Here is a 25,324-nt window from a genome sequence, read left to right as displayed (position 1 = left end):
AACAAGAAATAAACTAATGCAATTTATTTATTTATATGTATATATTCTATTTAAGATGTTTTAAATGCCAGTTGCTTCTTTGATCCACTCTCTAAAGTAGGAAACTGGAGAATAAATGCTTGGAAACTGTCCACACACGTATTCTGCATCGGCACTATTGTAGACGTAGGACAGTATACCATACTGTATTCCATCATAGATAACTGGGCCTCCATAGTCGTTAAAACAATGGAATGTTTGATTTACTACACCACCACATTTCATAACCTAAAAAAAGTTAAATATTTTTGAGTATTTTTGTTAACTAAATATTTATGTAGCAAATAGTAATGCATTTAGGAAAAATCGGATTTTCTTATTGATAATATAATTTTTAATGACAATGGGAAAACTCTACTAATTCATTTGCAAAATCACAGTACTTTCTGTTATACAGGGCGAGTCTTAAATAAGTGCAAATATTTTCAGGGCTGGTAGATCTCGATAAAAGAAACATATTTTCTCTTTGCCATTTTTCAGATAAGTCCAAAATAACCGAGTTATTTAAGTTTGAAAATTTAAAAAAAAATGTTTTTTTTTAAATTATCCGTCCCCTATATAATATCCCGTATTAAGAGTCGATTTAGAGATTCTCTAAGTCTACAGTTAGTAGAGATGAGTAACAAATCGCAAACCGCGATTCAATCGCAGCGATTTTAAAATCGCAATCGCAACTTGCGATTGCTATAATAGGAAACTGCGACTGCGATTTTTCCTAAGTATTAACGAGTTTCAATTCACGCAACCAATATTACAATAGTTGCGAGTTGCGATTTTGCTGCGATTTTGACTTTCTATCTGCGAGTTTGAATTTTTAGGAGTTACGATTTGCGATTTTGTTGTGAATGTAATTTTGTGGTCCATTGAAACATTTTATTGTAAACTGCGATTGAATTTTTCCTCTGATTTTATTAATTTATAGAGAAGATATTTTTTTCTAGGGCCAAGATCAATAATATACCGGGTGTTTCTCAAGAGTGGTTTGCCCCTATACCCTTTCTATTTTTTAAGATAAAAAAACGAGATTTGGTATGTTAACATACGACATAAATTAGGACTGATTGACGTATTCAATTCATTTCGATCACCTCCTGTTTCACCGGAAATGACTACAACTTTTGATTTTAAATGGTACCCTCGGTATTTTTTTTACTTTATTCGATAGAAAATGACACTCTCTGAATAGAATGGTTATCTTATATCAACTTTTGACATTTACGCTTAAAAAATCGTATTTTAAATTTCAATGTAGAGTGTAATAATAATATAATTTTTAATCAAGGATCCTTGGAAAAAGATTTAATTGTGTATTATTTTTCCTGTGTTGTCCTGGGCCCGTATTCTGTAACTTTGAAAACGCTAAGCGCTTTTAGACGCTCAGCGTATATGACGTTAATTTTCGCTGAGCGCGCACTTAATTAACGATTTCGGTATTCTCGTCTGACGCGCTTAGCGTCTTTACTGATTGCGCTGAGCGCTTTGAAAACGGTTGCTTTAAAGGATCGTTTTGCTTGTCGAACTGTCAGTGAAAATAAAAAAAATTGTGATTTTGTGCGTTATCTTGCTCTTTAGTGAAAATTACTACTTTTTCTGTAAATTCCTCATTAAGTAATTGATAATTTACGACTTGGCAGCTATAAATATTGTTCAAAACATCGAAAATGCTGAGAAGAGTCTTCAACACTTCCCTCGTATAATAAGAATAATGACTGATAATGACATATCCAGAGAAACCTAGTTTGACATAACTCAACAATAGGTTATGACATTCACGTAACATTGACATTTTTCATTGTTACATCCGTCAGTTATCAACTTTTGACTATTAGCTACATTAGAAATTGTGATGTTGCCAATATGTGCTCAACGCGTATCCAGAACACGATTCGCATGGCAACGAGAATACCAAAATCGACTGCCTTGCGTTTCGCTGATCGAATACTTGCGCTCGCCGCTTTGAAAGCGTAATGTTTTTATGTCAAAGTTACAGAATACGGGCCTTGGCCGATTAAAAGATGCCCAAATCGTATTTTTAATCATATCTCAATGTTTTCAAATGGAACGATGGGGGTTCATTAGCATATTTAGAAAAGACTTTTTTTAAGAATAATTTGGTACCTACCACACATTTGATATTTCCAGTTAAATTTTCAGATGTTAAAAAAATTAAGCAACTGATTTTTATTAACTTTTTCTTAACTGTTAAGCTATAGGTACATACACAGACAATTATATCCCTAGTATAATATTTAAATATTAAAATCGCAATCGCAGGTTATAGTCGCAGCGATTTAAAAATCGCAATCGCAGTTTTGCTCGTCTCTAACAGTTATACAAAATATCACTATACAAAAAGACACTATAAAAAGTTATGTTGTCGAGACACAGGCGCTCATATTTTTTGAGCCATTAAGAAAGCAAAAAAATCCAAAATTTAAGAGAACTTACAAAAACATCAGGAATTTTCCAATTTTCAAATTCGTAGTCATGACAATATTCGTCCGTATATAATGGAACGTTAGCCTTTTGAAGATGCACCTGGCTTCTCCAATAATGAGGTTTGCCCCAACCTTAAATTTAAATTATTTATTGTAACATAGATTGGCACAAATATAGGAAAGTTAAGCATAGAATATAGGTACTTTAGTAACATTATTATTAATACAAATGACATAAATATTTTCACTGTTGTCCAACTGGACAGTTCGGAAATTACAAATCTGAACCTAATATGATATCCTAAAGATAACCGATAACATTATGATATGTTATAACTTTAGTTATAAGAAACACCAAAAAACTTTTAAGGTGATCTGGACTCAAAGAAATTCAACTGGCTCTAGAAGGAAGATTGAAAGAATACAAATAAAAAAATATAGTTCCTCATATTAATCTTAAGCAGATTGTTGAAGTAGAATTGCGGGAAGAGGAAAGTTAATCACCGCAACCTTATAGATCTTGTGATATGATTGTGTCTCCCTTTCTTGAGTTATAAATCATCATACAGTCTCAGGAGTTTGACAAAAGCCAGTATCTAAGACGATTTAGAGGGTAGTTCTCCATCTCCAATATCAGTCGTACCAAAGTGTATGGCACGAATGGTTGTCGTCTCGGCGCACTCAGTGTTGAGGTGTTCTGGTGTTTACCCATTTTCCCCGCAGAATCTGCATTCGCCGTTCTGTCTTAGCTTTAATCTACTGAGGTGTTCATTGAGGAGACATTGTCCTGTTAAAAACCCCGTGATAATCCGAAGATTGTTCTTACTTAAATCATAAAAATCTTTGATTTTTCTCGGTCTTAAGTTTTGAGGAATTTCTTAGAGTGTCTTAGACCGTTGGAGTATTCCCATTCCAAGTGACAGATGGAGTCTTCTAGGTTCTTGAGTTCCGCTTTAAGTTAGCTTCCACATGGGAAGCAGAACGGTTCTGGTCCAGATAGTGGAGTGTTTGCTCCGTTTCTAGCTAGATCATTTGCTTTTTCATTGCCTTCTATCTCTTAGTGGGCTGATACCCTGAGTAGGAGGACATTATTTTCTTTGGCTAATTTGTTCAACTTCTCTAGGCATTCTTTGACCAATTTCGAATTGATAGTTACTGAGTTGATCGCTTTTAGTGCTGCTTGACTATCGGTTAATATAGCTATTTTCTGTTTTCGATAGTTCCTATCTAAGATAAAGTGTACGCATCTTTCGATAGCGTGAAGGATGCTGGTGCCCATTGGTTCAAAGTATTTTTAGTTTTCGGCCTAAATACTCTTATCCCTGTCCCTGCTTTGGTTTTGGAAGCATTAGTATACCACGTCAGACTGGCATGTATCTGCAGCATAGGTGCCATGAGAACATGTCCAACAGCAGCAATGGAGGTCATTCTAGACCTAACACCACTGCACATTGTCGTCGGTAGTTATGCCAATGCGACAATGATTAGAATGGTTACTGACGGAAACAGTACTCGGAGAATTTTCAGGTCAGGGGCTTGGAACACCCTCAAAAAGAAAATTGCACTTCTCCAACTCCCAGTGGATGACATACCAAGAATTTACAACTTTGAGAAACACCTCACTGTAGTATTGAGTAATAAAAAAGGTTGGAAGAAAGAAACGCTTACTCAGCATATAAAAGACCATACCATCACGTGGTATACTGATGCTTCCAAAACCAAAGCAGGGACAGGGATAGGAGTATTTGGGCCGAAAATTGAATACTCCGAACCAATGGGCACCTACCCCAGTATCCTTCAGGCAGAAATTTGCGCTATCGAAAGATGCGTACAATTTATCTTAGATAGGAACTATCGAAAACAGGAAATTGCCATCCTATCCGATAGTCAAGCAGCACTTAACACGATCAACTCAGTAACCGTCAATTCGAAGTTGGTCAAAGAATGCCTAGAGAAGCTCAACAAATTAGGCAAAGAAAATAAAGTCAAAACTTTTTTGACTCTGGGTGCCTGCTCACCAAAGGATAGAAGGCAATGAAAAAGCAAATGATCTAGCTAGAAAAGGAGCGAACACACCACTAACTGGACCAGAACCGTTCTGTTTTCCAAACGGGAACCAACTGAAAGCGGAACTGAAGAATCTGGAAGACTCCATCCGTAACTTGGAATGAGTGTCCTCCAACGGTCTAAGACACTCGAAAAAGTTCCTTAGAACTTATGACCGAGAAAAATCAAAGGTTTTCCTTGATTTAAGTAAAAACAATCTTCGGATTGTCACGGGGTTTCTAACAGGACACTGTCTCCTCAACGAACACCTCAGTAGGCTGAAACTGAGAAACAACGGAGAATGCAGATTTTGTGGGGAAAATGGGGAAACACCAGAACACCTTATCACTGAGTGCGCCGAGACGACGACCATTCGTGCCATGAACCTTGGTACATCTGATGTCGAGGATGGAGAGCTGGCCTCTGTGGAGCCGTCTCAGATACTGGCTTTTCTTAAAGCCCTGAGACTGTATGATGAGTTATAACCCGTTATAACTCAAGAAAGGGGGAAACACAATAGATCTATAAGGTCGCGGTGATTAACTCCTAAACATTCTACATACCACGTCATGGTATGGTCTTTTACATGCTGAGCAAACGTTTCTCTCTTCCAATCCATTTTATTACTCACTACTACAGTGTTGTTTTCAAAGTTGTAAATTCTTGGCATGTTATCCACTGGGAGATGAGCTCCATTGCTGCTGTTTTGCATATGCTCATAGCACCTGTGATACAGATGCATGCCAGTCTCTGTACTTTACACAGGTTTTGCCTTGCTGTACGTGGCTCTAGTTTTGTGTACCGAGCAACTGCTCCATATGTAATCATCAGTCTTACTGTCATGGTATACATCCAGCGCAAAATGTTAGGGGCGCAGCCTATCTATTTCCCGCCAATCTTCTGCATATCATGAGAGCCTTTGTGGCTTTGCCTTGTTTCTTAATATGCCTTTTCCGGAGAAGTTTATTGGGTAAGATATAAAGGATGAAGACATACTACATTGAAAAAAGATGTATCTTAGATATCCTATGAGATATCCATGAAGAAAATATTAGATATTTATGATCTAATCAGAAAAATGTTAGAAGTCGGTAAGCATCTGATAAAACTTCACAATTATCTTAAATCTATTGCTGCGAATGAAGTTTAGCAAAGAAGTATAATTATAGAACTATAAACTATAAAATAATAAACAACATATGCCTAGCTACAAAATAAATATAATACAGACTATGATCTGCATTCTGCATATACGTTCAGAAACACACACAAACTGTTAGACCATAAATAAATATACCTAGGATCGTGGCTGTTTGATTATATGGCCATTCTTGGTCCAAAACTGGCAGCTGGACAGGCTGGACCGTTTCACTGAATTGTATAGGTTCCTCGAGACGAATTAAATTCAAATCGTGTGTATAGGGTGGAAGGTCAGAAGCCCATTCGTTATACATCGAATAATTTACTTTTATAATGTTTAAACTGTCATTCACAGGCAACTGACCATTATCGTCCAATAGATTTGATCCATACCTGTATGAAAATAATCCAATATGAATCTTATATTTTACCTAATACTTTGTTATTATGATAGATAAACTTTGTTTAAAGAATACATATTTTGACTGCAAAGCGTTTTTAGTAGGTATATAATATGACATAGATATTCAATAAAATATAGGATATTAGCAGATATACAGGGTGGTCCGAACTGTATTCCGGAAACTTCGGCAGCATATTTTGCAGATAAAAATGTATGTCCTAATACGCTTAGTTTCGGCAAAGTTTAACGGATATAAAATCATAAGGATATAATGTCATAAGTCAATCGATATACACTTGCCCATAGAGTACTTGAGTTGGATTTTTTAAACCGTTATATTAAAATCTATTTTATACCCCCCACTATAATATAAACCTATTTATAAACCTAATTTAAACCTATTTTTATATATATTTTTTTTATATTCTATTTATATATCTATTTATATATCTATAGGTCCAATTTGACTTAAATCCATACACTTGCCAATGGAGTACAGTACATCTGTTCGTTCTGTAGCTACGGGGTATCCGTGAGAGGGGAAACGATATTCTCTCCATGTTTTTCGTAAAAAAATAGACGACGCGTCCCATCAATAAAAATTCGAGAAATTTGCAAGTAGCCAATAAAATGAGTGGGCGGAGCGATTTGCGGTGACGTACTCGTCAAGTCGACGTATAAAATACGACATTGTTTATTTAAATGTTTTTTGTCTGCATTCCTTTCATAGACACAGATCCAGCAGACGTACTGTACTTGAGTTGGGATTTTTAAACCGTTATATATTGGCTTCTATTGGTTCGATTTGACTCAAATCTGGACACAAATAAGCGGCCAAGGGCCGCTAGTAAACTATAACAAAGTTTACCAAAAAATCCTATACAGGAGGAGAAAAAAGAAATAAAAATCAATTTTTAAATTTTCGTGAATTTTTTAAATACATGATAACTTATAAAGGGGGCAAAATTGGTCTTAATATTCATATTTTAAAGCCCTTTACACGTTCCAGGCAAAAAAAGTACCAAAAGTTAAAAAAATTGAAAATCGATTTTTTTCAAAGGGTATTTTATGCTCAGGAAATCCACAATTGAAAACTTTGATTCGAAATATCTCAAAAACTATTCGTTTTTGACACACAGTTTAAATTAACGGAGATACGAGGTGTAGAATTTTCATTTTTATTTCCCTTTTTTCCAAATAATTTGTGAACTAATTTCAATATTTTTGTATTCAATAATGAGTTTTTGACATGAGAAATTTAATTTTGATGTCAATATAAACTTTTTGTAGAGGGCACCACCTAAATATTTCTTTAACTGGTTTGAAGAGAAATAACTTTTTGTCCGTACCTGTATAAAACTAGTGAGTAAAAAATATTATTATTAATTTAAAAAAATAAAAAGGCCCTAAATTTATCATTTCAGTCAAATAACTATCTACTCAACATGTTTATTCGTTGCAAAAAAATTTCCATTACAAATATTTCGAGAACGGTTGCTCGTAGTGATTTTTACCAAGAGACATTTTTTACGTAAAAAATTACAGAAATCTATATTTTTACTCAGTAGATTTATACAGGAACGGACGAACTGTTATTACCCTACAAAACAGTTAAAACACATGTAGGTGGCACCCCTTACAAATAGGAGCCATATTGACATAAAAATCAAATTTTTTATGTCAAAAAACTCCCAGACACCAATTTTCATCCAAATATTGACGTTACTTCAGAAATTATTTAGAAATAATCGAAATAAAAATGAAACTTCTACACCCTCTGTATCTCCGAAATTAAGCTTTTTTGGACATACATTTATACGAACTTTTTTACTCATTTTTATCAGCAGAATAAATATGCTATCGAAGTTTCCGAAACAAAGCTTGGACCGCCCTGTATAGAACAAAGAAAAGCGACTAAAAATTTACACGTGTAGATTTGACATGTGTAGACAACTGGTGCCCGGCTATTGAAATTGACTAAAATATCAGCCCTCATATTGAAAATTGATTGATAAAATTCCAACCATAATTTTATCGATTTAAAAGTATTAAAATATTATGTTTTCTGAAATATATAACCCAAAAGTTAAAATGTTGATATCCACATTTTTACCTAACATATCCACCCCAACTTCTCGTATTGCAAATACTAGATGTTAGAATCCAAATATCTCCGATAATTGTACCTCCACAAATATGGTTATTACGCGAGTCTCTCACAGATACCATATAAGGAAATTCGCCATCAGCAGCTGGTTCACCTCCTTCTATGGCCAAAACTTGACCGAAATGACAAACGGCCAAAGCCAACACAACGAACTGAGTTAATTTTAACATTTTTACCTTGCGACTGGAGTATGTAATTGATTTTTTCAATTTATATAAACACAATCTGATTTTATCGCTAAAGTCGAATATTTTAAGCATTTCAAGTGCATATTTATCAAAATATCACAAAATTGTTTAAGTGTATCCTATATTGAGTGTTTTTGCGGTATACCGCATTTTATGAGCTACAATAGAGAACAACGGCACAGACTACAAACACGTAAACGTTTACGTACGCACGCGCATTTCTTATATTTTTACATGTATAAGATGCTTTACGTCTACGTATACGTATTAGCAGCGGCTGACGCGGCCGTAGGCCGTTGTTCTCTATTATTATCAATATTAGTTTATTTAAAAATTTGTTTCTAATTTTTCATTTCTTCGTTTGTCTTTATCTAATTCAGAAACTAAATTGATTGGTATATTATAGGTTTCTAGAATGTGTAAAGGAAAAAATAAGTTTGCGCAAATTTTGTACAAATTGGCTCAGAGTTTCTGTTGTACAAATTGGCTCAGAGATAATTATCAGAGAGTCTAAACGGTCCTTAAAAAACAAACCTAAATTTAACCTAGATATACAGGGGCGGATACAGGAATTTATTTTAGGGGGGTCAAAATAAAAAGTAATGTAGAATATACTTTTTAGGGTGCCATTTTTAATCCAAAAAAAACCTAAGATTTAACCCAATTTACAGATTTTATGGGGGGGGCGGGCCCCATAGCCCCCCCCCCCTCTGTATCTGCCACTCTAGATATAGATTTTTCCTTTTCAGCAGATAATATCTAAAAAAATATAAATAAAACTAACTTATAACTACTGACTGATAACCATAGAGTTAAAAATTCTGATAACCGAGCAAAGTAACCGAGACATAGGGTGAATTAGACAGTAGTCGGACATACACCAGTGCAGTGGTCGGACAAAACGTATTTATTGGGAAATAAGTTAAAAATATGGCTTAGTATTGGTTCAAATAATTAAAAACTCAATTCTGACAATTCTTCCGCTTTGTTCTATAACATTTTCTTTGCCACAATTGTCACCCTGAAACCATTTAAAATTCGAGAAAGTGACTACATGTTTGTGTTTCGTAATTTTTGCCTGTTAAAGATAGTGGTGAGATAGTTTGTAAGGCAAGTTAAAAATTTTGTATCTTATTTATGAAGTAGTTTACGTAACTTTACATACACGTAACTTTACGTGTATGTAGAATAGTCTAAACTTTTATTTCAAATAGCAAAAAGGGATACTTTTTAATATTTTAATGTCAAATTTAGGTGTCCGATAAACTCATATGTTTACTAATGGAAGACCTGGACAGAGTCATGGCTTTACGAACCGCGTTTAGTTAAAGTTAATCCTCGTTTAGCCCTCAAAAATGCCTGCAAAAAGAATCCTGCTAAAATGCAGAGCTCAAGTAATGAAAGAATATTCAGGTCTTGGTTTGAAGATTAAAAAAATGGTTCTCTTAAATAAATATTGAAGATAAAATTATTTTTATAATTATTTTATTTGTTAACGCTGGGAGGGGGGGGAGTATCTTTTAAAGATGATTTTTTCATTGGGACACACCATTGAACGGTATATAATGTTCAAGATTAAATTTGCTTTAAAATTTTAGTAGATATAGACATAAATTAAATACGGGACTGTGCAGGTTCAGCCAATCACAAAGTGTCTAACTTTGTGTCCGACAAAGGAACCTCGAAATTAGTAGAATAAATTAATTGTTTCAGTTATACTTTATACCTAAGAGTTTACAACCATTCACGAATGCAATATCATATAATAAAATCATTCAGGATATCTAAAAAAATAAAATTAAAATTAATATAATGTCCTCGCAACAGCTTGCGGTAGTCAATTTTATTAAAAAGAAAGCCTAAAAACAATAAACATTTTATTTCTAAACACAATTTCTCTTTATGGATAATCAAAATGACATGATAGTTTTTCTACTAATTGAAAATTATTACTACTAATTTTGACGTTCTGAATGATTACATTGATACTAATTTTTTTCTACTAATTTCGAGGTCCTGAATGAAGCTTTAAGGCAAAATATATACAAGGAATAAATTAATGCAATTTATTTATTTAAATATGTTCTATTTAAGATATTTTAAATGCCAGTTGTGTTTTTGATCCACTCTCTAAAGTAGGAAACTGGTGAATAAATGCTTGGAAACGCTCCACACAAGTAGTCTGCATCAGCACGAGCGTAGACGTAGGACTGTATGCCATACTCTCTTTGGCCATACTGTATTCCATTATAGATAACTGGACCTCCATAGTCGTTAAAACAATGATATGATTCATTCACTGCACCACCACATTTCATAACCTAAAAAAAGTAAAATATTTTTGTTATTTACTTCAATAGCAAAGAGTAATAAATTTAGGAAAAATCGGAATATTTATGATAATGAAAAAAATAATAAATTTAATGTCAATGGGACATCTCTACTAATTAATTTACAAAATGACAGTTAGTACCTGCTTTCGGTTATATCCAGTAATATGTGTCAATTTTATTATTTTAATAATTTAAATTACTGTATATTTAAATTTTACGTTAAAATTTTAAAATCGTATATTTTTTTACTTATTAACATTTATTGCCAAATTTTAATCGTTATTGAAAAAAATAATAGTTTATAGCAAAAAAACATTTGCATAAATTATATCAATTTTTTTGCATTGCTATACAGAAGTTTCTAGAGACATCTAGCCAAACCAAACCAAACCAAACCAAACAACATCTAGCTCGGAGATTTTTTGCACACCACAGTTTCACAACGAGATCTATCTATTAAAAATATTTTTAATATGACGGCACTTCCGGAAACACCGGAAGTTGACTGCAACTCTCTTATTTTAATTGGGTAGAGACATCTAGCCAAACCAAATCAAACCAAACCAAACAACATCTAGCTCGGAGATTTTTTGCACACCACAGTTTCTCAACGAGATCTATCTATTAAAAATATTTTCAATATGGCGGCACTTCCGGAAACACCGGAAGTTGACTGGAACTTTCTTATTTTAAATGGGTGCCTCCATTTTTTATTACATATTTAAATTCTCTGTAAAATTTTATGAATTTTGATATTAAACACTCTATATCTGACATTTACTGTTTTTGAGAAAAAAAATATTTAAAATTTTTGAACGAAAAAAACTGCCTGTCAAAAATATGTATATAGCCTAAACGTCAAATTTAGTGATTACCACAGACACTGTGCCATAAAGAGAAAACATGTGGCTATCTATTTCAAAAATTAAATTTTTCGAATATATCGTATAATAATGGCCGCAACTGTTATAGAATTGAAAATCATGTTTTTCAAATAAAAACGCACTTTTTTTTCGTTACTTTTTGACAATACATGTTCCTATATCTAAAATAAATCGTGTTTAAGTTATTTGAGATTTAGTTTTAAAGTGTATATTTTTCTTGATTTTAACCAGTAGCCTAGGACTTTAAACTTCAAGTGATGGAAAACAATAGATCTGGCCATATCATATTGTGACGCTTTGTTCAAAAAGCAGCATCATGTCTGAGCCAACTTTGCGCTGTTTTTTTTTTCGATCATACGGAATAATTAATAATATCAACTATTATATATCACTAAAGAGCGAAAATACGAGATATATTTTATTTATTTATTTATCGTATGGCAAGCGCATCGTTTAACAGATATTACAAAATAATACACGTAAAAATATAAACAATACAAAAAGATATAAAATATATAAATAAAAAAAGAACACGGTATATCACAAACAAAATACGCGCAACAGGAGACAAATACAGTGAGATTAAATACAAACGTCAAGATTACGTACAGTACGTCTGTCCGTTCTGTAGCTAAGGAGTATCCGTGAGAGGGGAAACGATATTCTCTCGATGTTTTTCGTAAAAAATTAGACGACGCGTCCCATCAATATAAATTCGACAAATTTGCAAGTAGCTAATAAAATGAGTGGGCGGAGCGATTTGCGGTGACGTACTCATCAAGTCGACGTATAAAATATATTGCTGTTTATTTAAATGTTTTTTGTCCGAATTCCTTTCATAGACAGATCCAGCAGACGTACTTTATATAGTCTATTGCAGCGTCATCAGCAGTCAGGAAATCGGAGTAGTTTCCACCGTAAGCTCTTATCTCGCACTCCTCCACTATGTGGCGTACGGTTTGTCTGTCGACTCCACAGTCGCATCTGGGTAATGGTATCATACCCCATCTGTGAAGAGAGTCTGAACATCTTCCGTGGTTCGTGCGTATTCTGTTGAGGGATTACCATGTTTTGCAAGGCAGCTGGTACCCAGGCGGTTTTTTGGTGATGCAGGGGCGGGCTTAACAGTGCTCAGGACATGCTCTCGCCATTGTTCTTTCCAGGACTCTACTAGACTATAGAGATATATTTTTATAAATACACTTAATAAACTCATCACTTAAGCAGGCAATATCTAGAATATCGAAAATTCAAATAATTCGTTTTCTGATAGAGGGAAATAAATTGTCTGGCCGTTTGACTTAATGTCAAAGGAAGCTAGATAAAATGAAGAAAAATATACTTTTTCAAATTAAATCTTAAATAACTTAAAAACGATTTATTTTAGGTTTAGGTTAATAGTTAAAAAGTAGGTAACGAATTGAATAACCTTTTCATTAGTGAAATAAAAAAGTGGGTTTCCATTTGAAAAAAAAATGATTTATTATAAATTTTGAATCGCTCAATTCCATGACAGCTACCGCCATTATTATATGACATTTGAACAATTTAATTTTTGAAATAGATAGCCACGTCTTTTCTTTATGTCACAGTGGCTGTATTAATCACTAAATTTGACTTTTAGGCTATACAAATTATTTTGACAGGTAGTTTTTTTTCGTCCAAAAATTTTAAATATTTTTTCCTCAAAAACGGTCAATGCTAGATATAGAGTGTTTAATATCAAAATTCTTAAAAGTTTACAGAGAATTTAAGTATGTAATAAAAAATGGGGACACCCATTTAAAATAAGAAAGTTGCTGTCAACTTCCGATATTTCCGGAAGTGCCGCCATATTGAAACTATTTTTAATCCATAGATCTCGTTGCAAAACAATGATGTGCAAAAAATCTCCGATCTAGATATTATGGTTCTCTAGAAACTTCTAATGCACGCTCAGCCTGAGACGCCCCGTATAAAGTTAAGCGACATTAAACGTGGCAAGCATTTGGACTTTTTTTGTCAACCGACTATTTGTTTGCAAGAGTGAAAACATACATACATTCTTATAGAGCCCATCAGCAGACTATTTAACTACATTGCATAGCCTTAGGTTATGCTGTGATAGGTAATTTCTAGTCGGCCAACTATTTAGTTGCAGATTTCAAACCAATATACTCTTATAGAGCTGCTCTCACTTGCTATCAAATAGTCGGCTGATCGGCTGCATAAGAATGTATTGTTTTCACCTTTGCAACCAAATAGTTGGCTGACAAAAAATTGCACGCCAGCACGTACGCTTACTGTTTCGAAAACATATTTCCCTTATTAGAGTATTCAAACTATTTAAAAACGTAATACAGAGAGTTCAAGGTGTCTTGTTTTTCAAATGAATATTTTTCTTTAAAAACTATGCGATAATTGTTTTGAATTAATATAGGTCTACAATACTTCTCTAAATAGACGTTTTGCTATACATATATATCAAAGTAATTTTCAAAGAGACAACCTATAAATAAAAAAGCAAAAAAATTTCAAAAATTTAAGAGAACTTACAAAAACATCAGGAATTTTCCAGTTTTCATATTCGAAGTCATGACAATACTGGTCCGTGAATAATGGAACGTTAGCCTTTTGAAGATGCACCTGGCTCCTCCAATAATGAGGTTGGCCCCAACCTTAAATTTAATTTATTTATTATAACATAGATTGGCACAAATATAGGAAAGTTAAGCATGGAATATAGGTACTATAGTTATATTATTACTGATACGAATGACATAATTGAAATAAGTTTCATAGAAACACTGTTGTTCAACTGGACAGTTTAGAGACTACAAACTTGAACTACTATGATATCTTAAAGATAAACGATAACATTGCGGTAAGAAACATCAAAAAACTTTTAAGATGATCTGGATTCAAAGAAATTTGTTGCTTAAGGACAACTGACTGTGGAAGGAAGACTGAAAGATTACAAATATAAAAAAGATATAGTTACTACTCATAATATTAAGTAAATTGTAGATTGAATGGGGGATGAGAAATATACAGGGCGGTCCGAACTGTATTCCGACAACTGCGGCAGCATATTCTGCAGATAAAAGTAAATCAAAAAGTTCGTATAAATGTATGTCCTAAAATGCTTAGTTTCGGAGATACTTTTAAAATACACTTACAAATAATTTTTGAAGTAACGTCAATATTTGGATGAAAATTGCTGTTTGGGAGATTTTTGACATGATAAATTTGATTTTGATCTTAATGTAACTCCTACTTGTAGAGAGCGCCACCTACATATTTTTTAACTGGTTTGAAGAGTAAGAACTTTTCGTTTGTCCCTGTATGTTCTTACTGAGTAAAAAAATATACAGTTACGACGTTTTTACGTAAAAAAGGTCTCTTGGTAAAAATCGCTAGAAGTAATGGTTCTCGAGATATTTGGAATCGAAATTATCAATATGTCACTGACATAAATTAAGGTTATTAGACTAAAATCATAAATTTGAAATGGTGCCCAAAGGTCAACAGAAACTGTTTTATCAACATTTTTTCGAAGAAAAATTTATGATTAATTTAAAAAATAAAAAGTTGCTTAATTTATAATTTCAGTCAAATAACTATCTACTCAACATGCGTTTATTTTTTGGCAATAATGACATGTATTTACTATTTCCATTCTAAATATCTTGACAACGGGTGCTCGTAGCAATTTTTACCAAGAGATATTTTTGCGTAAAAAATCACGGGAATGTATAAGTATTTTTTCACCCATTAGTTTTATACAGGTACGGACGAGAAAAATTCTTACTCTTTAAAACAGTTAAAACACATGTAGGTGACGCCCCCTACAAATAGGAATCATATTGACATCAAAATTTAATTTCTCATGTCAAAAAACTCAAAGACGCCAATTTTCATATAATTATTGACGTTACTTCAGAAATTATTTGGATAAAATCGAAATAAAAAAGAAATTTTTACACCCTGTATCTCCGAAACTGGTAACCTAGTTCGACTCAGCCTTAAATGAGTGCTTGGGATTCACAATCCTGAGGTAATAAAAAGCGATTAAAGCGTAGTGCTAGCCACATTACCTTCCCTGTATACCAAACGGCTCTAGCATGGCAAGCTGTACCTTGCTACCCCCAAGGCGTTAAACGCTATAAACGGGAGCTATTATTATTATTAAGATCAAAATCAAATTTATCATGCCAAAAAACTCCCAAACAGCAATTTTCAACCAAACATTGACGTTACTTCAAAAATTATTTGTAAGTGTATTTTAAGAGTATCTCAGAAACTAAGCATTTTAGGACATACATTTATACGAACTTTTTTACTTATTTTTATTTGCGGAATATGCTAAGTTCCCGGAAACAGTTTGGACCACCTTGCATACAAGAGACCTTATAGACCTTGTGATATGATTATGTCTCCCCCCCCCTTTCTTGAGTTATAACTCATCATACATTCCCAGGGCTTACAAAAGCCAGTCTCTGAGAGTGTTTTGCAAAGATTAGCTCCATGTCTGATATCAGTGGTACCAAAGTTTACGACACGAAGGGTTGTTATTTCGGCGCACTCAGTGATGAGGTGTTCTGGCGTTTCACCATTTTCCATAGAATCTGCATTCGGCAGATGCAATTTCAAACTACTAAGGTGTTCATTGAGAAGACACAAAAACCCCATGACAATCCGAAGATTGTTCTTATCTTAAGTTCTGAGAAATTTCTTCGAGTGTTCTAGACCGTTGGAGAATTCCTATTCCAGGCTTCGGCTGGAGTATTCCAGGTTATTGAGTTCTACTTTAAGTTGGTTACCACTACAGGCATATTAAGAAAGGTTCTGGGGTCCAGTTCGTGGGAAACCTTTTCTAGCTAGACTGTTTTCTTTTTCATTGCCTTCTATCCCTTGGTGGGCTTGCACCCTTATTATTCTCTTTGCCTAATCCACTTCTCTAGGCATAAGTTGTACATTCTTAGTATGCCATCCACTGGGAGTTGGAGGTGTGGAATTTTCCTTTTGAAGGTTTCAAGCTCTTAATATTAAGTAAGAAGTTTGAAAGATCTTGAACAAACAACTAAATTGTTGGTAACTTTGGACTATTTAAGATTATCAGATAAGTACAGGAACCTAATGAACTGAGACTAAATTTGTAAGCGAATATCAGAAAGACTGAAAGCACAAACACTACAATAAACAATACACTTTAAAATTTTTTTTGGAAAAGAACGCTTACCCTGTAACCTTCTCTTTGTTGCAAGTAAAGTTTAGCAAAGAAGTATAATAATTATAGAACTATAGTATAATAAACAATACAGCAAAATATAAATAAGTATACCTAAGATGGTGGCTGTTTGATTGTATGGCCATTCTTCGTCCAAAACTGGCAGTTGGACAGGTTGGACCGTTTCACTGAATTGTATAGGTTCCTCGAGACGAAGTAAGTTCAAATCGTGTGTATATGGTGGAATATCAGTAGCCCATTTGTTATATATCGACTCATTTACTTTTGCAATGTTTAAACTGGTATTCACAGGCAATTGACCGTCATCGTCCAATAGATTTGATCCATATCTGTATAAAAATAAACCAATATCAATCTTGTATTTTACCTAATACTTTGTTATTATGATCTATTTGAAGTACTTCCAGATCACGATAGTATTAAATTAAAATCTTCCAATTTATATTGGCTGCAATAATACTCACAATCTGAAATCTCTTGTCAATATAAAGAAGTCCATATTTTAGATTATATTAACTTTATGCTCCAGCATTTAATGCTTTACAAAAGAGAATATAAAAATAAAAATACGATAATCATTTTTAGGAAGGTCAAATTACTAAACTTCTTATGCTATTGTTATATTAATTTCAATAAAATTTGAGAGTTTTTACAAAAATATATTCCATTAATAAAAACGATATTTAAATATAAAAATAATAAAAAATACATTAAGTATATGCCATATCTAGTGCCTTCTAAGACCAATTTTTCTTAAAACCCATTCCTAACATTTCTCCAACACTTTCAAACCCTTTTTTGCAAAATTTATTAAATACTTATTAAGTAGGTATATAGTCTTTCAAACACAATTTTTAAGAAAAGAAATTAAGAAGTGAAATAAAAAAAGATTATTTTGATTAATCTAAAATTTTTAAAGGCTTTTTATTAATAATTTTCCACAAATTATTGCGAACCGCTACTGAAAAAATAAAAACGTCATAGTTTACATAGCAATAATTCCTCTAGGTATTTCCAAAGAATGTTATAACGTGTAATTATATTATTTTGTTGTGATTCTTATGATAAAATTGGGTACTTCTGTAATGATTTATATATTAATCGATAAAAAAGATTATCAGTTAAGGACACAAAAAACAAAAATAGATTATGCACCACTTAGTACAATAATAAAGTCCTTACATTCCAAAATTGAATATGATAACAAAACGGGAACTTTAAAAAACTGTGTACAAAGCAGTCAATATTTAAGTTTTTTGTTACATTTGAAGTTTAAAAATATATAATTTGAAGAGGTGAAAAGATTAATTTAGCTGTAAAAAATAGAAATGAGTAGATCCGATATTCGGTATTATAAAAGAGTCTGATCGGATCTGGGGTTACATCCAGTTTCATGAACCTACATCCAGGTTCCAGTTCTGCCGGATCTATATCATTCTAACCTTTAACTTTAGTTTATCCAAATTTTGTTAGGAAAACTAGGTGTTTGCGTTTTCATTGAAATTAATAATAATTCATAAACATATTTTGAACACTCTGTAGGCATCTCTATAAACCTCCCCAACCAAATTTTAGTAGTCTAATTTCAGAAACAATGGCATCACTGACAATTTTTACCACAATTTTTACCATACTGAAATCCAACATTTCTTTAAACAAATTGAAATATTACAAAAACTATTAGTTTTAGGTGTATAACATTATACAGAGTGGTCCGAACTGTATTCCGGGAACTTCGGCAGCATATTCTGCAGATAAAAATATGTATAAATGTATGTCCAAAAATGCTTAGTTTCGGAGATACAAGGTGTGGAAGTTTCATTTTCGATTTTTTCCAAATAATTTCTGGAGTAACATCAATATTTGAATAAAAATTGGTCTCTTTGGAGCCCATTTTTATGCGAACCATTAATATTAATAAATAAAAGTATTGATTTTGCGTTACAGATACTAAAAATAATATGACAATCCAATATGCAAAACTGACTGTAGAACTATTGAAAAAAAATTCTAAATGTTAAAAAATTTCAGAACCAAATCTTCACCTGACATATCCAAACCAGCTTCTGCTGTAGCAAATACTAGATGTTAAAATCCAAACGTCTCCAATAATTGTACCTCCACAAATATGCTTATTAGACGAGTCTCTAATAGATACCATATAAGGAAATTCCCCTTCAGCAGCTGGTTCGCCTCCTTCTATGGCCAACACCTGACCACAATGACAAAAGGCCAAAGCCAACACAACAAACTGGGTTATTCTTAACATTTTTCTTCCCAACTGAGGCGTGTAATATATATTTTTTTTAAATTTATATTAGTACTATCTGATTTTATCGCAAGCTGAATATCAATTTAAGTAGAAATTTATCAAAATGTTTCAAGATCGCTTTAAGTGTGTTTTAGCATACTGGTTTTTTATCAGACATATTATTCGTAGTTTGCTACAGAAAATGTTTATTACTAAAAATTAGATAAAAAATAAGCAAAAGCGAATAAATAATAATCGTTTTTTTTGTATTGCATTTACTAAGAGCGGGTCCCAGGTGGGACAAGACAAGCTCTTTAAAAAATAGCTATTTATGTAACAAGTTGCGAAATGAATGTGTTTTAAGCACGGGGCGCCAAATTGTCCAACAAGGCGAAAGCCAAATTGGACAATGCAACGAATTTCATACAAGATTTTTTGTGAAAGCGGATAATTTGAGATTTTCATGCTATTATTATTATTTATTTTTAAACATTTTTTAAAATGTTCTGGTAATCGGTTTCTAAGGCATTGTTGATGCATTATTTAATGACAAAGTTCTCTCAGGTTCAAACGTCGCTGTATTTTCTACAAAGTTTTGTGAAAAAATGAGTGATAATTAGCGATGGGAACTATCGAATGAATTAGACTATCGAATGGTTAATGAATGATTTCAACTATCGAATGGTTTTATTCGAATAAAATCATTCATTCATTTGTATACTAAAGCATATGTGACAACCTCGCCGTGCGACTAAATGGTTATCGTTGAGTCACGACTATCGAATGCTTTTGATAAATGAAATTTAGTATTCGTTTGATTTTTGTATGCGTCAGTGCATTATTAGTTCTTCCAAATTTTTATAACTTCGCCGTATAAATACTGTGCTATTTTTGCGTTTATTAAAATAGTTAAAATACTAAAATAGTAGTTATTTTTTAATTTTATTTATTGACGATTGTGTGCATGTGCAGGTGGTCAAAATTTTTCGAAAATTTGTGTGGTTTTCCGTAGTCCGATCTTTCAATTATTTAATTTTATATGGTATATGGTCTATTTTTTAATGGGACATTTTGAGAAGTAGCAATTTTTAAGAGAGATGAGATGAACTTACAATTAATTTAAAAAATACATATTTGTATTTTAGATGTTTTAATAATATGAATTAGTTGAACTTAATAATCATATTTAAGTAATGTGGTTGTATAATCATATTTAAGTAAATGGTTATTGAACTAAACTATGGGGTGAGAAAATTAAAACGAAAGTTTTACACGTGCCAATTTAAAAAAAAAGTTAACGACGTTTGTATTTTGTTTATGCTAATTCTCTTACATGTAGTTTTTTGCGAAGAAAAAATATTTCATTTATTTTTTAAAGTAAATGCCAGTAAAAGTAAATATAATTTTTAAATAGTAATATAAAGCACCTAATATAAATAATTTTGATTTCTAATTTTTTATTTATATTTTCCTTCCATTACACTGCATGCTTAGAAAATTAATAAATGTTTATATTTCATGATTTAAAAATTTGTTGTTAATATAACAAATTAGTTCTGTAATTATTATTATTTAATAAACCAACGTTGCCAAAACATTTAGAGACTATATTATTTTTAAATAGGATCTAATATAAATAATTTTGACATCTAATTTGTTGTTTATATTTTGCTACTACTTAAAAGAAAATATTTATATTAAATGATTTTAAATTTTGTTGTTAATAGGTATAACAAATTATTACTGTTATTATTATTTATTAAACCAGTCTTTGCTAAAAAACATTAAAAATAATTTTCCTACATTCAAAATAACAAGTATTATTGCAGTGTAACAACAGAATATTAATAAAAAAATGCAGAATATATAAACATACTATCCCTAATTAACTAAAGCCAAACAATAATATTCTTTGCTAACATCAACTAATACCAAAATATGGCAACAGCGCCTTTCATAATGTATTTTCTGTGTAAATACTAGCACCTCAATAAAAAAAATAATGTGTCCTTATCTATATATGACTCCGCAAAAAATCAAAGATGCCGGCTTCTTTCATAGCATTGCCACCGACCGCTGTCGGGTTTCTCGGAAAGAAACCTACGTCGCCGGGCGACAACTAAAATTCAGTTAATATTTTATTATAATCGATCCTGACGGATGAATGTATTTCATAAATGAATGAATTTTATAAATGAATGGTTTTTGCTGCCGAATTACTAGAATACAATATTTCAAGGCAGATGACGGATCTATTCAATAATTTTTATTCGAATAGTTTTCAACGAATGTTTTCTTACTAACTATCGAATTATTCGAATGAATTGCAACTATCGAATGTTTCGATTGTATTCATTCGATAGTTCCCACTACTAGTGATAATGACGAGTTTTTGGATATTCAACAAGCTGTTGAAACTGCGCTATCCACGTTAGTGCCCGAGACGAAAAACTTATACGATACCACTTTTCATTATTTCTAACGTTTCCTTTTTTACTTTTAGGCACTAGTGCCTAAACAAGTATCACTTTTAGATACTAGTGCCTAAAAGAATGTCATTTTGAATCTCAAATAAATATCAAAAATTATCAATTTCAAAACGCTTTCACAAAAAATTATTAACGTTCAAGACCCAACCTTTTAACATACGCTGTCATGTCCGAAGGTGATATGTCTCCTAGGTCTGATAGGTCTAACGTGGTTTTGCCAAACACTTCAGAGTCGGAAATTTACCGGTAAACGGTAATTTAAACCTTTTTAATAAAAAATTAAAATATGGAATTACCGGTTTACCGATATTTACCAGTTTTTCCTTATCGGAACCAGCGGATAAAATTAAGGCTCAAGTTTCGTTTACTTGAAATCAGTTATGTAAGAAATATTTGTTTATTTATTATTTCGAAGCCTTCTAGAATAGTATGTTATGAAAATTTTTCTGAGGAAATACATAATTTTCAGGTTTTCAAATTTAGAATAGCTGAAACCAGTTACACGATACACGAAAACACGTTTCTGTTTTTCATTCTAGAAATTTTTCTAAACATAGACACAAAAAAAATTTTGCGGAAGGGTACCATTTTCATTTGTTGATAAAAAGTACTCGACAATTAATTAGAATTCGCAAACAGACGGGTTTTAGCTTACAGCGTGTTTTGATTGCTTTGGTTAGGTTTGTTTTGATTTGGTTTGGTTTGTTGGATCATTTTTTTTATTTTCGTTTTTTCTCGGTACTTTTTTCTCGTATTGATGTCTAAATTACAGTATCTACTAGGTTAAGTTTATACCTACACAAGAAAAGTGTTTAGAATGTAAAGTAGGAACACGGTTTCATGTAAGTTATTTCAGTTATTCTAAAGACGGAAAAAAGAGAATGATGCATTTCCGCAGAGAAATTTGTATGGTTTTGTGTTTGGGGAGGCTTCTATGTATACTGGAAGTTTTATTTTTTTTTTTTAGCAATTTCAAGTAAAAAAACTTAATGTAATATAATACGCAAAATTGATTGTAGAATTTTTAAAAAAATAGGCTCCGGGAGGCACGTTCTTTTAGTTTCAAAATAAAGGAATTTTTCCAATTTTGGTCCGCGGTTATTTCCCCTATCCGCCACCTGGGGTCGCGTCCGATGGGAATTTGGAGTTATCCACACGGATTTTCTCAAAAACGGACTACGGAAACACGGAATACCTCAAAAACTGCGACTTTGACTGATTTTGATGTTATTACAAATTTTGTTGCAAATATTATTCCTAATCTTAAATTGAAAACCGCGTTTCGCTAGCTACTGTAATTTTGGAATTACGATTTTTTTTAATGTTTAACCCCCTCCCGTACCCCCTTACCAACCCCCCACCCCAACCAAAAACTACCAGTATGTAGTGCCACAGTATTTTTGTGCCAAATTTGGTTAAAATCGGTTTAGCGGTTTTTGAGTTATCGTGTTACAGACGGACAGGCAGACAGACAGGACACCATGAAATTCTTTTGTATTTAGGTTATTTACGATCCAAATAACTAATTTTGAGTGAAATTAACTAAACTTTTTTTTTGCCGATCTTAATAGCTTACCATACCTGTTGGTATAGTCGGCTAAAAATTGCCTAAAAGTTAAAAAAATTAAAAACCAAATCCTCACCTGACATATCCATACCAACTTCTGGGATGGCAAATGTTAGATGTTAAAATCCAAATGTCTCCAATAATTGTGCCTCCACAGATATGCTTATTAAGCGAGTCTCTAATAGATACCATATAAGGAAATTCGCCTTCAGCAGCTGGTTCCCCTCCTTCCATGGCCAACACCTGACCAAAATGACAAATGGCCAAAGCCAACACAACAAACTGGGTTATTCTTAACATTTTTCTTACCAACTAATACATGTAATATTTTTTTCCAATTTATATTATGACAATCTGATTTTATCGGAAGCTGAATATCAATTTAAGTAGAAATTTATCAAAATATTTCAAGATCGCTTGAAGTGTGTTTATTTAGCGTTTTTTTTAACATACTGGTTTTTTATCAGGCATAATATTATTCGAAATTTTCTACAGGAAATTTTGAACCTTTGAACAAAGCCAATTGTAGAATAAATACCATAAAATTAACTTAGAAAAAAAATTCACATTCACAATTCATTGTGTATCAAGTGTCAAAAAAACTATCAAACATGGGGAATCATTATGTCGATTCCGTCGATTTTATGCATATTCATGCATAAAACCCACGCTGTATGTTCAGTATATAGTATACTGTATATATTCTGTATATAGGGTAAGTTTTGTACGATGTTCTCTAGAGGTATCTTATTGGAAGCTACTGGAGATAGAGAGTCGGGCAAATGGGGAAATAATTACTGCTTTGTGGGGTCATAAATATGCGTCTAATCACATCCTTAATGAGATGGTGTTCTCCAGTTTTTTCTAAAGCCTGTCATTTTTCACATATGATACAATCATATGTTTTTCATTGGAAACCCTAGTTGGCCATGACTTCATGAAAAGCGCTATTTTTAAGCTTTTTGGCGATATAAGCTATAATAGTTGTTTTCAAAAAATTGCTGAGTTATCTTCTTCTTATCACGCCCTTTCCTGCCGAAGGTTGGCGATCCAAATGGCAATTGTGGTTCTGGAGACTGCAGCCCGGAAGATTTCCGCAGACGAGTGTTCAAACCATCTCATTAAATCTTTTAGCCATGAGTTCTGGCGTCTTCCTACTGATCTTTTCCCTTGCACTTTGCCCTCTATTATGAGGCGCAGTATTTCGTATCATCTCTCATCATATGACCCAGACATTGCATTTTTCTTTTCTTGATGTTATTCAATATCTCTTTTTGTTTCTGCATGCTCTGGAGTACTTCATCGTTGGTGATCCTTTGTACCCATGAGATTCGCAGCACCCGTCTGTACACATATATTTCGAAGGCTTCTATTCTCTTTTTGGTCTGTGAATCCAGTGTCCAGCTCTTACATCCATAGAGAAACACAGAGAAGACGTAGCATCTGACCATTCGAGTTCTGAGTTCCGCACTGAGGTCTCGTCTTGTAAAAAATGATTTCATACTCACGAATATTTTACTCGCTTGCTCAATTCTTGAAAATATTTCTCTTTTCGGGTCGCACTGACTATTGATGTTAGCTCCTAAATACTAAAAATTATTTATATCATAATTATGCAAACTCAGGGATAACATTGATGAGGTGAAACAATTATTGCATGGGCCTGCTCGATCACCTGACCTATCCATTTTAGATTTTTTTTATGCTGTATGGTTAACAACAAAATTTACGAAAAAACTTGTAGTGATATTGATATATTGATATGTAGTGATATTATTTTTTTAGTTTTAGTTTGTGTAATGTAAATTGTAAAGAACCGTTTAATAAAATATTCTGTCTTTTTAGAAGTTATAAATCATAACAGAATAAGAATAACATGCATTTAGTTAATATTCGGTTACCATGCCAACTAAGTGACATTAGTCAAGAAAGATAAGATATAACTCGGTAATATATTTTTCGAAAAAACCATATTGTAGCTTATATTGCTGGAAAGCTTGAAAAATGGCTCTTTTTATGAAGTCATGGCGAACTATGGTTTCCGTTTGAAAAAAACATATGTTGGTGTCATATGTCAAAAATGACAAGCTTTAGAAAAAAAAACGGAGAACACAATCTCATTAAGGATGTAACTATCTACAAATTTTAT

The 25,324-nt window shown here is 32.6% G+C and overlaps 3 protein-coding genes across 4 annotated transcripts in view; 1 reads left to right on the top strand and 2 right to left on the bottom strand.

Annotated features, from left to right (window-relative positions):
* LOC115884722 (troponin C-like) overlaps nucleotides 1-25,324 on the top strand; it is a 124,677-nt gene that overhangs the window by 4,073 nt on the left and 95,280 nt on the right. The gene's annotated exons all lie outside the window — the stretch shown is intronic.
* Nucleotides 10-8,438, bottom strand: LOC115884698 (trypsin-like). The gene is made up of 4 exons (XM_030903352.1): nucleotides 8,180-8,438; nucleotides 5,821-6,056; nucleotides 2,488-2,609; nucleotides 10-267 (listed from the first exon to the last, which is right to left on the bottom strand). The coding sequence occupies exons 1-4, from the start codon at nucleotides 8,401-8,403 to the stop codon at nucleotides 61-63; spliced, it is 789 nt and encodes a 262-aa protein (XP_030759212.1). The 5' UTR covers nucleotides 8,404-8,438; the 3' UTR covers nucleotides 10-60.
* Nucleotides 10,473-23,517, bottom strand: LOC115884706 (chymotrypsinogen B-like). 2 transcript variants are annotated; one of them, XM_030903356.1, is made up of 4 exons: nucleotides 23,252-23,517; nucleotides 16,962-17,197; nucleotides 14,174-14,295; nucleotides 10,473-10,742 (listed from the first exon to the last, which is right to left on the bottom strand). In XM_030903356.1, the coding sequence occupies exons 1-4, from the start codon at nucleotides 23,473-23,475 to the stop codon at nucleotides 10,521-10,523; spliced, it is 804 nt and encodes a 267-aa protein (XP_030759216.1). In that variant the 5' UTR covers nucleotides 23,476-23,517; the 3' UTR covers nucleotides 10,473-10,520. The 2 variants fall into 2 exon arrangements, with proteins under 2 accessions (XP_030759216.1, XP_030759223.1); XM_030903363.1 differs by lacking the exon at nucleotides 23,252-23,517 and adding an exon at nucleotides 18,914-19,181.

Source organism: Sitophilus oryzae, unplaced genomic scaffold (assembly GCF_002938485.1).
Source record: "Sitophilus oryzae breed Bouriz unplaced genomic scaffold, Soryzae_2.0 scaffold_111_pilon_pilon, whole genome shotgun sequence".
NCBI lineage: Eukaryota > Metazoa > Arthropoda > Insecta > Coleoptera > Curculionidae > Sitophilus > Sitophilus oryzae.
Note: the sequence above shows the minus strand (reverse complement) of the source record. Positions and strands in the feature narration are given on the sequence as shown.